Source organism: Candoia aspera, chromosome 3 (assembly GCF_035149785.1).
Source record: "Candoia aspera isolate rCanAsp1 chromosome 3, rCanAsp1.hap2, whole genome shotgun sequence".
Taxonomy (NCBI): domain Eukaryota; kingdom Metazoa; phylum Chordata; class Lepidosauria; order Squamata; family Boidae; genus Candoia; species Candoia aspera.
In genome coordinates this window covers 87,040,949-87,055,773 of record NC_086155.1, presented here as the reverse complement: position 1 = coordinate 87,055,773, position 14,825 = coordinate 87,040,949, and the positions used below count along the sequence as shown (strand labels likewise).

Sequence of the window (14,825 nt, the reverse complement as noted above, 5' to 3'; positions counted from 1 at the left end):
CCACACATCTCAGTAATGCCCTCTATTTGATTTTCCAGACAATTTCTCCTATGATGAAAGCTCAATAGAGTCAATAATTAAATGAAATCATCTCTGTAACAAGCCAGTGCTGTAATGTACTTCCCTCATAAAGCCTATCTTTTTAATCAGAATTAAGGTATTTTACTTCCTCTTTAATGAACAGGAAAAAAATCAATATATAGAGAGGAAAGAAATAGAACAGAGGTGATTTCAAAAAACCGCTCCTTTGCTTTGCAGTCACTGAGTTGAGCAAGCAATTCTGAAGAGACATGGGGAGTGATGGGCCAGGGCTCTGGCTATTTCCACAAATCTCACTGTATTTGCTTCAACTTTTCTACATGTCACTGGACAAGCATATATATAGGGAAGGAAAAAGGTATGGCACCTCCTGGAAGCAGGTGGTCCTGTTGATAATTTACAATTTGGAGATATATAAAACGTAATATACTAAAGCCTGTTTCTAAGGGTTCTCCTTCCACAGCTGATCTGTGGAAGACTGGGGGGAGGGGAAGGGCCGGTTGAAAAAAACGAGCTTCATAAATATACAGTGATTTCCTGCAGTGGCCATTTTTTCAGAATGTGTCATCTGTGGCAATACTACTAGCTATTCCTATCAATTTAACAACCAGTCACCAAAACATAAATTACAACCGAATAGACATTTTTAAATTTGAAGAATTTAAAATAGATGGCGATGAAGATCTAGTTCTCATAAGGGGATCTATAGAATCTTGTTGTTGTTTCTTTTATTTGTTAAATTTGTTTTTTTTAATTACTCTTACTGTAATTTCAAAAAGAAAACACAGAACAACAGATAATGTTCCTAAACAGGATGCTTGGATTTTACAGTGTATTTGTAAATATGATAAATAAATATAAATATACCACTCAGTACGAAATAACACCAACCATCATTGTACCATTTAGAATTCCATCTGACTGCTGTTAATTTAATCTCATCTGCTAACATTTATATCCTGGTTTAAAGTTTTCTTACCTATACTTGCCATTACCTTTGTCCTTTGGTGATTATCCAAGATGGCAACCGAGAACAAACGCCGGTCGCTGCTTTAGGTGGGAGATGCTTTATATTAACAGCTTTCTAGTGTCTGATCCCCCACCCCACTCTGGTCTCCCCGCACCCACCTTGGATGGACTGGGGGGTGTAGAACCCCCGGAGTGGAGCGGATGGGAGTGGTAGCAGTGGACCGGGCGGTAGGGTGTGGCGAGCTCGGTTGGGCCCTGACAAAAAGGCGAGCCCCAAAGGACAGGGCGGCAGCAGACCGGGCCGGCGGCATGGCACCAGACCAGGCAGGGCGGCAACGGACCGGGCCGGCGGTTGTTATAATTAAGTCTGACCATAGTTTGTCTGGTTTGGGTAAATAACAAGTTGTGGTAAAACATAAAGGGAAATGAAAACTGCTCTTTGCAGTCATGGCCAACAAAAAAAAGGTGGCAGCGGCAACTGTCTATGAATCCATAGGTTGCATAGGTTTATTACTTGTCATGACAAACTATGGCTCATAATGCCTGAAATCAAGGAAATCCTGCAAAAAAATCAGCCCTAAACACATCCATGGAAGTACTGAAGACTTGTTATTTTCAAGTAGCTACATCAGTGTTTCTCAGCCTTGGCACCTTGAAGATGTGTGGCCTTCAACTCCCAGAATTCTCCAGCCAGCATGGCTGGCTGGGAAATTCTGGAAATTGAAGTCCATACATCTTCAAGTTGCCAAGATTGACAAACACTGAGCTACGTCTTTTGGAACTGGCTAGCTTCTTTACTGTTTCATTATAGTAGCGACTTTACGTACCAAATCTGGCTTGAGCCTGAAGGCCAAAGGAAGAGAATAAAATATGGAACGAACGGTTGTTAGCACTGAAGAGCTCCAGGACTGATGGACCTCCCGACTTCTGGGAATGCGATGGAGGGTAAACTGGGAAAGTAATGAAAGAATTGACAGATTTGCAGATGAGTATCATTTGGGTACTAAACATACTTCCTGTAAAACTCTCAGCTACACAAACAGTGACAGATAAAGAAGAAATTTCAATTTGAATTGGCTCCTACTTATTTTTGCTGCTTTCCTGTATCGAATTGTTATGAACCACAGGAGATAATTCTGTATAACTCAAAGGAGAACAAATCCAACTTCATATTTAAGGTACTCCCCCCCCACCAAAATGGAAGGGATCTCAGCTAATTTAAGACAACCTTTCCAGTTCAAAGATAAATTCTTTGAAAAAGAAACAAATCTTCCTTTCAGGTAAATAAAACATGAATATACACTGAATTTCTTGTACCAAGACTCTTCTTCCTCCAAAGCAGCATCCAACAAAAACCTTTTGGTAAAACCCTGGAAAAATACAGAGCTAGGCAGCATAGAGCAATCTTGTATTTAACGGCTCACTTGCAGCTACCAGCAATGTCTCTGCAGGGAGTAACTGGGCTGGCATCTCTTGCTGTTTGCTTAATTTCCACAGGTTCAAAAAAGTCTACCCAGCACCAAAGTTCCTTCCAACTCCGTGATTCTATTTCTCAGCAACATATTACAGTAACTCCAACAGCTTCTTTGGCAGTAAGCTATTTTTGGTTTTTTGCTAGCCTACTTCATTTTCTGTATGGCCATGGAGGCTGTGACCTTTCCTGTAACTAACATGGGGATGTATGACATTATTAGCCTCCCCAGGTTACTAAAAAAAAAACAACTTTTGAGTGCTTTTAAACAAGGCTGGCATAGATGTATCACGCAGCCCTAGATCAACTGACTTAGCTTTGTGCCCCATCTGGTGGACAATAAGATGCAACTGTTAGCAAGACTTCAGAATGTTCCTCTTGTAATCCCCAAATCATCCAAAGGCACAAACTTAAAATCAAAGTATCAGCTTAGCAATTTTTTCTAGAACTGAATTCAGAGTCTTTCAGAAAAAAAGTCCATTCTGGGTTACCTTGAAATTTCTTCACCTATTTCTTGAACCTAATTTCTCTCTCTCTCTCCCCCACCCTCCGTACAAACTTACATCCATGTATGTTTGTGCATCTCCCCATCTAAATCTATGAGTGTTTATTGTAAAACAAGTTTGGGAATTTAAGACGCTTTTTGAGCTATTACAAATAGCTCTGTCTGTATGTTCTGACCTACCTTTAGCCCACTCCTGGATTAAAGGTGTGAAACTAAATCTTCTGAATTCATATTAAGAGTCCTGCTCTAGCCTCCTCTTGGAAGTACCTGCCAAGCTTTGAACATTACTTGGGATTAATTTTTAGTAGAAGATCTTCTATTTGTCTCAGGCAGATTCTCCAAGTACAAAACAAAACCACATCAAAGCAGGCTTTGTATCTCTGCAATCATGCCTAAAACACATCAAGCAGTTTGATCTGGGTCAGATCAAACCCCCAAACAATCCATTACTGCCCAGAATCTAGCCTAGGGAAGCTCCAAAGGGAACAGAAAAGCCACCACATGGTTGCTAGTCCCTGGTCTTCTGTCTGGATCATTTCCAGCTGGTCAGAGGGAAATGCCTACTGGTGCAATCTACATTAAATTGTCCTTCCTGCAAGAGTACTTAGGGACCATCAAATTTCAGGAGTTGCTCTGGAGACATTCAGCCTTGCATAAAATGTATCTTTTTTGGATTGTTATTTGAATTATGTTTTGTTCTTTCCAGATATAGTATCAGGGAAATGTTGAATTTATACAATTACTGTATATTCTGACTGTTTTTAATTAAATTGCTTTCAACATTGTTTCCCATGGAAAAGAGGCTGCATTAGCTTTTGTGGCAGGTCAAGGGTTACACTCAAAAATGAGTGGGTGTAGGCCAAAAAGAACCCAATTACATTAAATAAAAAAATTAAATAGTTCACCCATTCCTAACACAAACACACTTCTCTATTCATATTATAAAATAGTTTTCACATGTTTCTGTTCCAGTTCTGTTTAAGTTTAAACATAATTTAAAAATAGTAATTTACTTTTCCCCAACTTACTGCAGGTGGCAGCATGCATCCACTTTAGTTGACTGAAAATGCTAAACAGGATTGGATTGGATATTACCAGTACTGAAGGCTAGCCTGGGAAGTTGAAAAAACATTTCAGGAGAATGCAGTGGCAAACTATTTCCTTACTGTTGCCAAAAAAACTACATGCACATGTAGTTACCAGTAGTCAAGCTTGAATCAAGAACTTTTCACCTTTATCTCTATTCTACCCCCCTTCCCTGCACATATACACAGCTTCCACTCTGTTCAGATTTAAAACCAGGATGTATATACACTTTTACAGCAATAGCTTATTTTGTGTTCAGGAGAGGGCACCATGGCACTGAGACTCAAATTCAGGGAGAGGCCCCCAAATTTTGTGTGCTGAGAAGATAAAAGAAAAACAACAACGGGGAGACAATATACTTTCAGGAGCAAAAGAGAGATTTAAAAAGCAAGATTAAAAGGAAGGCAAAAGCAAGGAACAGGTAGTGCAAGCAGGATAAGAAAGAGGCAGAGAAAACAAAGTGCTGAAAAACAGAAGTAATAGGTACGGAGTGTAACAAGGTAAGAAAGCGGGGAAATTTGGACTTATTGTCAGGTGGATATTCAGGGGCCACACTAGATCCCATAGTATCCTGCACTCTGGGACCCATTGGTTTTTACCCATCCTCTGGGATCTGACCTAATCTTTCTTTAAAGTCACCAAGCAATCCAAGATGTCTTGGTGGTTGGCTCTGATTCATACCCAAAGTCATTTTTCCTTGTGCTTATTTTAAAAAATGTCCGATCTCTGGAATGTTGTTCTAGAGAAAATGAACAGAAAATGTAGTAATGCTAATGAGAAAGAAAATGCTATAAAATCCTTATCTGTAAATGTTATCTCCTCCCAGTCCAGCATCCCTTTTGTATGTATATATGGATCCAAAGCAAAGATTAAAAGTAAGACACCAAACTTGGTGGAACACCTTTCACACACTAGAATGGTGGTCCACTGTCCTGAACACCAAATATTAGATCCCTGTTTGATTTTATTGGCCAAATGATTCAAAGGCAATTTAATTAACTCAATTTGTGCTCTCATTCAACCTAGCAGCCGATTAAATAAAGTTAATGATTGGTAATGCAAGTACTTATAAACACCATGCATGGAAAATCCCATTTTAGAAGACACATTTCATCTCCTTTCACAAAAAAGAACTAAACTGGGTTTCCATGAATTAGATTGCTATGAACAGCTACTAAACTTGACAACTGATTACAGCTTCTAGAATCACAAGCATTATGCTTTAAGTATCAGCTGCTATAGAGCAACTATGGAAGTGACAAGTGCCTACCTGTTCATGTTTGTGGCTTTCTGAATGGACCTGGCTGATTACACCGAATGCTAGATTACGTTGCCTCTTGCCTCAGCTTATATAGCTATATCTAAATATTCTGAAACCTACATCTTCATCTGTTTAATGTAATTCAGACACTATTCTTTTTTCTATTTTAGGGACAAGGTGGGAAGACAGGGAGAGAGTAAACCTTCTATGGATTCAGTACAGGATTTTTTTAAAAATCTGTTCAATTGTGTCCAATTCTCGGAGACTGCCTGGACAAGTCCCTGCAGTTTTCCTGACAATGTTTTTCAGAAGTGGTTTGCCACTGCCTGCTTCCCAGGGCTGAGAGAGGGTGACTGGCCCAAGGTCACCCAACTGGCTTTGTGCCTAAGGTGGGACTAGAACTCACAGTATGTCTCCAAACAGAGAGAGGGGGAAAAAAAATTAGTACCTCAAAGGGAACAAAATCTCCAACTTTGATATCTCAGAAACAAAAGTATTTCACAGTATGGAAACTTCAGAAGTCAATCCAATAGAAACATAGCTCTCATATTCTTGAATTTTTGTTACATAGAACTTGTTAGTTAAAACAGATGTATGTTAATATACATTTAATAAGATATATACCAGATAAAATCCACTCCTCTTTTTGATATTTTTCTATAATTCTGCATTGGAAGAGATTGAAGAATTTTTTTTTTGTGGATCTTCAATCTACCCACTTCCAAGCCTCCCAGTTTATCGTCACTGTAGCAACGAATTGGAAATCACCTATATCCCATATTAATTCAAGTAAAAAAAGGATTGCTGGCAAGGCCGTAAGGAGAAAAAGTTTGGATGTGTGCTGAATCAGGTACAAAACTAGAAATGTGTGTGTAACATCCTATTCCAATGGCCTGTTAGATAAATATATACACCTCAACCTATTACTCTTCAAATGTGTTGGATCAGTTTCTGTAGTCTTCAGCCAGTATGGCCAAAGGCCGTGCTGCCCAGAGGATTACAGCAGTTGGAGTCCAACTCATCTGGAACTCATCAGGTTATAGTAGTCTGTGCTAAACATCTGCTAATGGTCATGTTGCTGGATTATGGAAGTCTAGCACTTCTAAGAAGCATCAGTCTGGAGAAAGTGATTTTAGAATGTGGCTACCAATCCTAATGCTTGTACAAAACCATCACAATGCCATGACACAAATGTAATATTCTGTTCACGCTGCAGGCAAATTCTATGTTACCAGGGTGGGTAATCCAAACAAACAAAACAATGAAATTGGAATGGCTAGAAAAGCATAATTTGGAGGAGGGCACTCTAGGCTCTCATCTCTATGTAAAACAGCCACAAGAGAGGGTTCACTTTATGTTAGCCCATGTTTTTGTCATACAGCTATGGCTGAACAGGATAGCTGAACCCCAAACAAACCTGGGGTTGCTTCGGATTGGAAACTGATCTCCCTGCTCTGGTGCTGTTTTTGGGTTTGCACATTATGCTAATTTATCTTGTTAATCTTGATGTGTGAACAGGGCCAGAGTGTAATCCTACGTGAAGTCTACTTGGACTCACTGAGTTCAAAGGGATGTAACTCCAAGTAAGTGTGTATAGGATTGCAACCTTGTGGCTTGGAATGCTTCCATTAATTCACTTCACTTCCCCATGAATAATGAAATACCACTGGGAAACAAATTGCAACATATAAAAGGCTATGGCTACAGCTCCCCCACACACAAAAAAAACCACGGAGCAATTTAAGTCCATGCACGCTTACATTTCTGTTTTATTGTGGCCTAGAAATTTTAAGAAAGATTTATCTGAATATGTTTAATGGATTATCTTGAGAATCTTAAATACACAGTGACAAATGTGTAATGAGTAATTAGTGGAAATTATTCATGAGTCAGTTCAACATCACAAACCCCCAATGCTTAACAAATCTCCTCTAATGCTGAGGCTATGCCATTTTTAAAATTTTCTTTACTGCTAGAAGAAAGGTGAGAAGAACTCAGGCTTGTGAACCTTTTATTTATTTTTTTAAACAAGAACCCAAGGTCCACCAAGCAGTTTGGTACAAAAGATGTACACTTGAACTATGGAGTATTAAGTCCAGGGAATAGCTGGGCTGATAGAACTCTCTCCTAACAAAAACCAACTTTAATTTACCCTTTGTTCTCTTCATTTCAGTATTATAATTAATATGGAAGTTTGTTACTTATTTTGTAATTACTATACTAGATAGCTGACACTTAAACATCTGTTAGCCTTTCGAGGTAGTCTAGACAAGAAGCCCAACCAGGAGCATCAGCACTACCTTTATTGTAAGGTTACATTAAACAGAATCTTGCAAGGCTGAAAGAATTCCTTCCCCTCTCCTCTCCTCTCCTCTCAGCCTCTGGAAAACTAGGGAGGGTCCCTTCTGAAACGCTTCCCACGCTTCTCTCCCACCTGCGGACTGAGCTGCCTCTTATCAGACCGTTGCCTAGGCTGTGGGTCTTCCTCCTGTCTCCCAAGGTCACTCTCACACAACATCACATCTCCCTGAAGTGTTAGCAAAAAATCTACATCTACCCCGGCCCATGCTCAGTGCTAGAAATGGTCTAGCTCAGAACAGGGGTAGGGACAATGAGCCACATTGGTTTCAAGCAGGCATGTTATAGGGCTATATACCACTAGCCAAGTTCAAGTATGTTACCCCAAGATGTTTGTTTGAAGTTTCACTCATAGCTTATTCTAAGATGTTCCCACCTTCTATGCTGCAGGGAGTATTTAACATAGCCCCCATTTGTGTTGACTGTTGCTGTTTGGAAGCTTCATTGCACAGTGGGAGATGGATGCATAAAGGGGATCCTTGCTTGAGAAAAGGAGTAGCCTCATCCAGCAACAACCTTTTCAGGAAATGTTCCATAGTCATGAACCAGGGAAGAAGCTGGCAATTAAATAGGAAACCTCACTCCATTTGGTCTAGGGATCAGACATATCCCATACTGATGCATGCAAAACAGTATGGATTAGAGCAGTGTTTCTCAGCCTTGGCAACTTAAGATATGTGGACTTCAACTCCCAGAATTCCCCAGCCAGCATGGGGAATGGCTGGCTGGGGAATTCTGGGAGTTGAAGTCCACACAACTTAAAGTTGCCAAGGTTGAGAAACACTGGATTAGAGCTACAAGACAGAGCCAAAAGGTCTAGAAAGACAGCTAAACAGTGTTTGGAGGGCACAGATCCTTCGAGGTTGGTCTCAAACCCAGCTCCCTTCCTCTGGAGTTAGGCGCTTAGTGAAGCTTTCTCTGGCCTGCAGGGAAAGGGCAACCCAGGTTAACGAAAAAAGTGAAGAATCTAGATATGAAAATTTAGTGCATATTGGGAAAACTTACAATATTTTAACAGGAAATGTGACATTACTATTTAATAAAGATAGATATAAAAACTCACCAAGGAATCAGAGTATTTTCCAGCTCTTTTTTGTTCAAAACAGCGGATTTTTTCTTCACTCATCTTATCTGAATCAGCCAAAACATAATGCCTGGGAGAGTATTTCTGGGAGAGGCTGTTAAGCAGCCTTAAGATTTCTGTGGTGTGTCCTCCTGAAAAATACAGAATCAGAATTAGCTTATGTAAGTTACACTGACTTTAGAATGAGATTTTTTTTTTCATTTTGCTGATTTACCTCCAAGCAGGCTCACTCCTTTGTTGGCGGGATTTTACATACAAGCTTATTCACGATTAACTTAAGCACAGTTTCCTTAATTAACCCAATTCTTTGTTTTGCCTGACACTGAACTGTAAACTAACCACAAGACAGGCTTGTACAGCAAGCTAAACTATGTGGTTTGTTTGTTTGTGGTTCCCTACGTTGTATGAAACAGCAAGACCATGCTAGTAATAGTTACCGCTGTCTCCAGTTACTCTCCTGTCCTTTTCTACTCCAATTCTCTCTCACTGTTTGCTAACACTTTCTCTTTGGCTAATGGAACAGAATGACTTAGCCAAAGGGAATGAAGAGGACGACCTGTTTTGTTTCACTGTGTAGTAGAAAGAAGAGGAGCAAATGGGGGGAGGAAGCAAGAGGTGGCAAAGCAGGTTCCCCTTTGCTTGCCATCAACTGCTCTTACTAGGTGGTGTGGAACACTAGCCAATTCAGAGAGACACTGCAAGTGAATGCCCATGTAGTGCTAAGCTATGGTTTCTTTTATCCAGTTTGATAGTTTACTTTATTGAGTAAACTATGGTGACATCAAACTAAGCTATAAAACCATGGTTTACAAAATGCAAAGTCTGGGTTTACACATCACGCTGAATCAAAATCAAACAAACCACATTATATCTTAGTATGATGTGTGAACTTTACCAGCAAGTAACAAATTAAGAGCTGCTTTTTTTTCCTCCCCAGCAAGAAAAGAGGACCAAATACCAGCCAGCACATAGCTTCCAGGCAGGACATTTTCCCTGTTTCAGTGCAAGAGAGCAGAGGTAGGCTGTCTTTTCTTCCTTACACACTTTCCTACTGCCCAACCTCAAGAGAAAGGCAGTGGGAGGGGGCAGTTTTAAGGGGTTTTGTTGTTTTATAATTTTGGCTGCAGGGCAAAGGAAAAAACGACTGGAATTTACTCTGCTTTCCTTTACAACAGAAGGAGCAATGTTAAACATCCTTTTCCAAATACATATTTAATGTAACTTGTAGGTAAGCAGGTACAGATACCCCTACTCAGATGCCATTGCAACATTTCCACCTTAGTACACTGTAGTGTATCAGTCTAGACCAAGGAATCCAAGTGGACTAAAACTGGGGACACCCAGGTTCAAGTTCCCTTGGGTGACAAAGCTCACAGGGTCACTCTGAGCTAGTTTCCTCCTTTGAGGTCCAGTAGCTTTGATCTCCTAGGAGAAAAGCAGAACATAACTGAGATAAATAAAATCTCCCTGGCTGAGGGTCCTTTCCCCAATTCTAAGTCTTTACCCGCTCTACAATTTACACTTTGTGCGTTGAGCTGCAATCTCACGCTATTAACAGTTATTCTTAAAAAAAATTAAGCCTTACGATTGAAATTAAGAATTAAAATTACGAATAGAACAGTAATATTCTGCCTATAAAATATTCGACGGAAGACCCGATTCCTCTCTGGACAAGTATCACCGAATTCCAAACAAAATTTCGCAAATCTCTACACAAAAACTACAATTTCCAGCATGCCTAGCAAGAATAGCAATCAGCACCAAGAACGCCTTGTTTCTGTAGCGGCTGCTTTGCTTTCTGGGTAATGTAGTCCGGATGGCCACAGCTACGGATGTAGTTCACTGTTTCTAGTTTTTTGTCTTACCAGAACCGGCTACCACCAGAAGTTTGATAGCACCATTATGAGAGACAGGACGTGGCTTCACAAACCGCACGACGAGAAGCAGCAGCAAAGGGAGAAAGAAGACAGCGACGCCCAGATTTGTCCAGAACAACCATTCCATATCCAGGCCATCACGCAATTAAAATCTACCGTAGGAAGCGGGGGGCGGGGATTATGGGAGCCGAAGCAGTTCAAAATACTGCAGAATCGTCTGCTGTTCATTCTTCCTATCCCATCAAAATGCTTTCGTCACCGTTCCCTGTTTTTCTCAAGCGTTGCGTTGATCATACATAGCTACAATACTTATTTCAAAAAAGAAAATATTCTCGAAATTAATAAGCAGACAGCAGAGCCTAGGTTTTTCCAGGTGTCAGACCGGTGTGCTTTTCTGTTAGCCTATGGTGAGAATAGCAATGTACTTCTGTAGTGTTTTAGTGGAATTGAAACAAAAAACCCTTATTATGAGCATAAGTCTGAAGAAGGTAAATTTACTAGAAATGGAAGAGTCACACCTTCCTACTGTTTTTTTTTTTTTGCTACTTCTTTGCTCCACAATATTGACATATGTTAAACACTAACATTTATGATTGTATTCTAAATAAGTCATATTTTACAAGGTGTATGAAATGGACTGTGGAGAAGTAGACTCTTCTTTTTTTTTAATATAATTTTTATTAAGAATTTTTATTACAATAGTAAAAACTAATACAAACTAAACTTAGAGAAGAGAATGGAAAGGAAGAATAAAAAGTTCAGGAAAAAAGAAAAAGAAAAAAGAATATAATAAAAAGAAATATATAAAGAAGTGACTTCAACCTTCATCACAAGTATAAACAAATTTAATAACTCTTCTCCCCCATAATGGTAAACAGATTTCTCTTCATCCCATATCCCATCCCTTATCTATAAGCAAATGCATAAAACATCAACTTTTCAATCCTGGTATCAGCAAAAAGTCCATAAAGGGTTGCCAGAACATTGCAAAAAAAAAAAAAAGTTGTATTTTAACTTGAACAAATAAACAAACTTTATATTCCTTCCTTTTACTTCTAACAGTCTTAATCTTTAATTCAATCAAATATTTTCATAGGATTTGATTTCAATTCTTTATTCCATCACAAAGATTTCTTCAAGGCTTTAAGAAGCCTCTTTTGTAGATCCAATAAGAAAAAGAAAACATTGTCCAGGTCATTATCTTGGTTTATCATTTGTATTTCCCTTTTAATTTTTAAAACTTTAGCCAGTTTCTTTTGTATATCCAATAAAGCATCCTTCTCCAAATCATTCTCTTGGCATGTCATTTGTAATTCCATATTCTGTACTTTATCTTATCAGATAAAATTTGTTCCACATCTGTCATTCCTTCATTAACATTTTTTAGACATAATCTATCCATAGAAGCAGACATCATTACTGACAGTGTTGATATTGTAGTTACTAACTTCTGGCTCCATTCTTCAAAGATCTTTAATATTTCCAATGTTATAATCTTTTGTATCATTCTGTAAGTTCCAGTATTAACTGACGACAGGCTTGTATTTTTTTTTTCTTCTGCTAAAAATCTTTAGTCTCCTCTAGTGTCCAGTTTCTAAAATCATCACTTAACTTTTTTATGACTTATAATTGCCAGGATAACCAAAATAAGTCTGAAAAACCTGCCAAAAAAACTGCAAGGACTTGTTCAAGCAGTCTCTGAGAAGTTGTTTATTTTTTATAGTTATTTCAAAAATCTTATAGTAAAAGCCAATATTCCAAATTTATCTGGACCCTTAATCCATTTATAATCTTATTTAGCTTTCTGCTGTTTACTTCAAATTATTTAAGTTCTTAAGCTTGTTATTAATTTTTCTTTTGTTCAAAGTTGAAGATAAACTCACTCGATGAAGACTTTTCAAACCTGTCATTCTGAAGGTCTCTAATAGCTTTAAGATGGTTAATAGGCAATTTCCAAAAGTGATAAGAAAGTGAGGTTTGCAAATTTAGTGTCCTTTAAAAGGCTCTGCCACAATTTCAAACAAGATGGCTGATCCTGTCATCTTCCGGCACTCAAATCTGCGGAAAAATGCTGTCCTGTGGTATCCTTATGGGGAGCAGCAGTCTGGAGCACATGTGGGTGATCTCCCACCCTCTTTTTATCCAAAGAGGTTCCAAGGAACCAGTCTACTCACCAGTTCCTTGGTCTTTGCTGCAGTTGTCAGCTCTGCTTTTGCAGAGCTGTCTTTACTTTGCCCCAGAAATCAAGAAGTAGACTCTTTTCTATGGGAGATAAAGTGGCTATAGGGTTGTAATACTGACTCATACTTGTTAGTTAATTCATATGAAGGCATGGGTTTTATTAAGGCAACTCTGCAAACTTTTGATATCCCCAGATCATCTAATCCATCCAGATGTTATAAAATATAGTCCCAGAAAAAAATAGAAAACCATTTTTGCATGGTAGCCAAAAAGACTACATGGAGGAGGTTTATATAGTTACCAGAAATTAACCTCAATTAGCTTATATATGATTAAAGAGGTAGATGATTACACTTCCAGGCATGCTTACAGTGAATTCCTTTGAATACAGTATAATTTCTTCCCTTTCTAATGTAAACAGACATAGGTTTGGGCTTCACGAGTCTCTCGGATTTGTTATAAAAATTAACAAGTTACTCTCCTGGATTTTATCTTCCCTGGTTCTTATACAGAGATCATCTATAATTACATTTTTTAAAATCCATTCAATTGTGTCCGATTCTCAGAGACTGCCTGGACAAGTCCCTGCAGTTTTCTTGGAAGGTGTTTCAGAAGTAGTTTGCTATTGCCTTCTTCCTCAGGCTGAGAGAGAGGGACTGGCCCAAAGTCACCCAGCTGGCTTCGTGCCTAAGGTGGGACTGGAACTCATGGTCTCCCAGTTTCTAGGTGATGCTTTAACCACCACACCAAACTTGCTCTCTATAATTATGTATATTAAATGTAAAATGTTATCAGTGCTGTCCTAATTCCATTCTCACAATCACTCCATGTCATATGTAAAAATACAGTGTATGATGAGCAAAGAATAGCCATATTTTGTTAAGGCAATAATGTGCTAAAATAAAGAGGAAATGCCCCAGCCTGGGCAGCACTTAGCTGAGCTTGGCTGATCTCCAAAGCTAAGCAGGATTAATTCTGGTTATGTCTTGTATGGTGGACCACCTGGGAATTTCAGGGTCATTTAAAAAAACAAAAGAGCAATGCTTCTTTCCTTGTGCTGCCAAGAAAACAGCATGAATGCAGTTATCAGGAGCCAAACTTCCCTAAAAAGTGTCTTTAAATTAAAGAGGGAATACAGTATTATACTAAACTATAAGCAAATAAACTACCTAATGGTTTTACTGCATGTGTAAACTCAGTATGCCTAACTATGCATAATGCTACATCTTAATCTGATTTGCTGTTCTTCATTTCAGCCTTCCAAATTTCTTTTTATTTATTATTCATTTATTCATTAGGATTTAATGTCTCTGCAATCCCCAGAGCTTTAGGATAGTTCACAGGACCCTCTCCAGTAAGATGATTACAAACAATGCATCAAAATAATAAAAGGAATAACAAAATGAAACAACAAATTACAATAAACTTTGTCTGCTTCCTGGAATGTTTAGAGGGAAGGAGCTAATCTCATCTTGGGGGAGAGGGGGGAGATGCTGTTCCAAAGAAGATCCCTGGGATCCCTGGAGATGGCATTCTCTTAAAGAAGGGACCTACTTTTCCAGATCTTTTGGATGGGCAGAAACTAGTGGGAATGGGTAGCCCCAGTGATATCCAGGCTCCAAGGCACCTTGGACTTTTTAGATGACAGTCAACACCTTGAATTACACTGAAAATAGCTGGTGCACCATGCAGATCTCAAAGCAGAGGTGTTACATGGGAATGTCTATTCAGACTGCTGCATTCTGGCCTTTGCAGTCTTCAAGGCCAGCCACATGTAAAACACATTTTGTTTTTGGTCTGTCCGTTCAGTTGTGTCCAACTCTCGGTCACTTTGTGGATCGATGCTTTCCATGCCTTTCTATCTCTTACAGCTTCCTTTAGTTCCATCAAAGTCATTCCAGTGTCCCTTCTGATGGTGTCAAGCCACAATAGTAAAAATGAAAGGACTAAGGCATGTCTTCCAGTCTAGGTAAGGCCATAATTGATGCTCAAGA

The 14,825-nt window shown here is 39.0% G+C and overlaps 1 protein-coding gene across 3 annotated transcripts in view; it reads right to left on the bottom strand.

Moving 5' to 3' along the window:
- The window catches only part of ALG14 (ALG14 UDP-N-acetylglucosaminyltransferase subunit), a 34,057-nt gene extending 23,254 nt beyond the window's left edge, over positions 1 to 10,803 (bottom strand). For 2 of the 3 annotated variants that reach the window (XM_063298284.1, XM_063298285.1), the window contains exons 1-3: positions 10,639 to 10,803; positions 8,753 to 8,904; positions 1,836 to 1,958 (exon numbers count right to left, since the gene is read on the bottom strand). In XM_063298284.1, coding sequence (XP_063154354.1) covers positions 1,836 to 1,958; positions 8,753 to 8,904; positions 10,639 to 10,777 — 414 coding nt within the window. In that variant the 5' untranslated portion in view covers positions 10,778 to 10,803. The remainder of the gene's footprint in view (positions 1 to 1,835; positions 1,959 to 8,752; positions 8,905 to 10,638) is intronic. The other variant, XM_063298286.1, reaches the window with a different exon arrangement.
- Between the last annotated feature and the right edge of the window lie 4,022 nt (positions 10,804 to 14,825).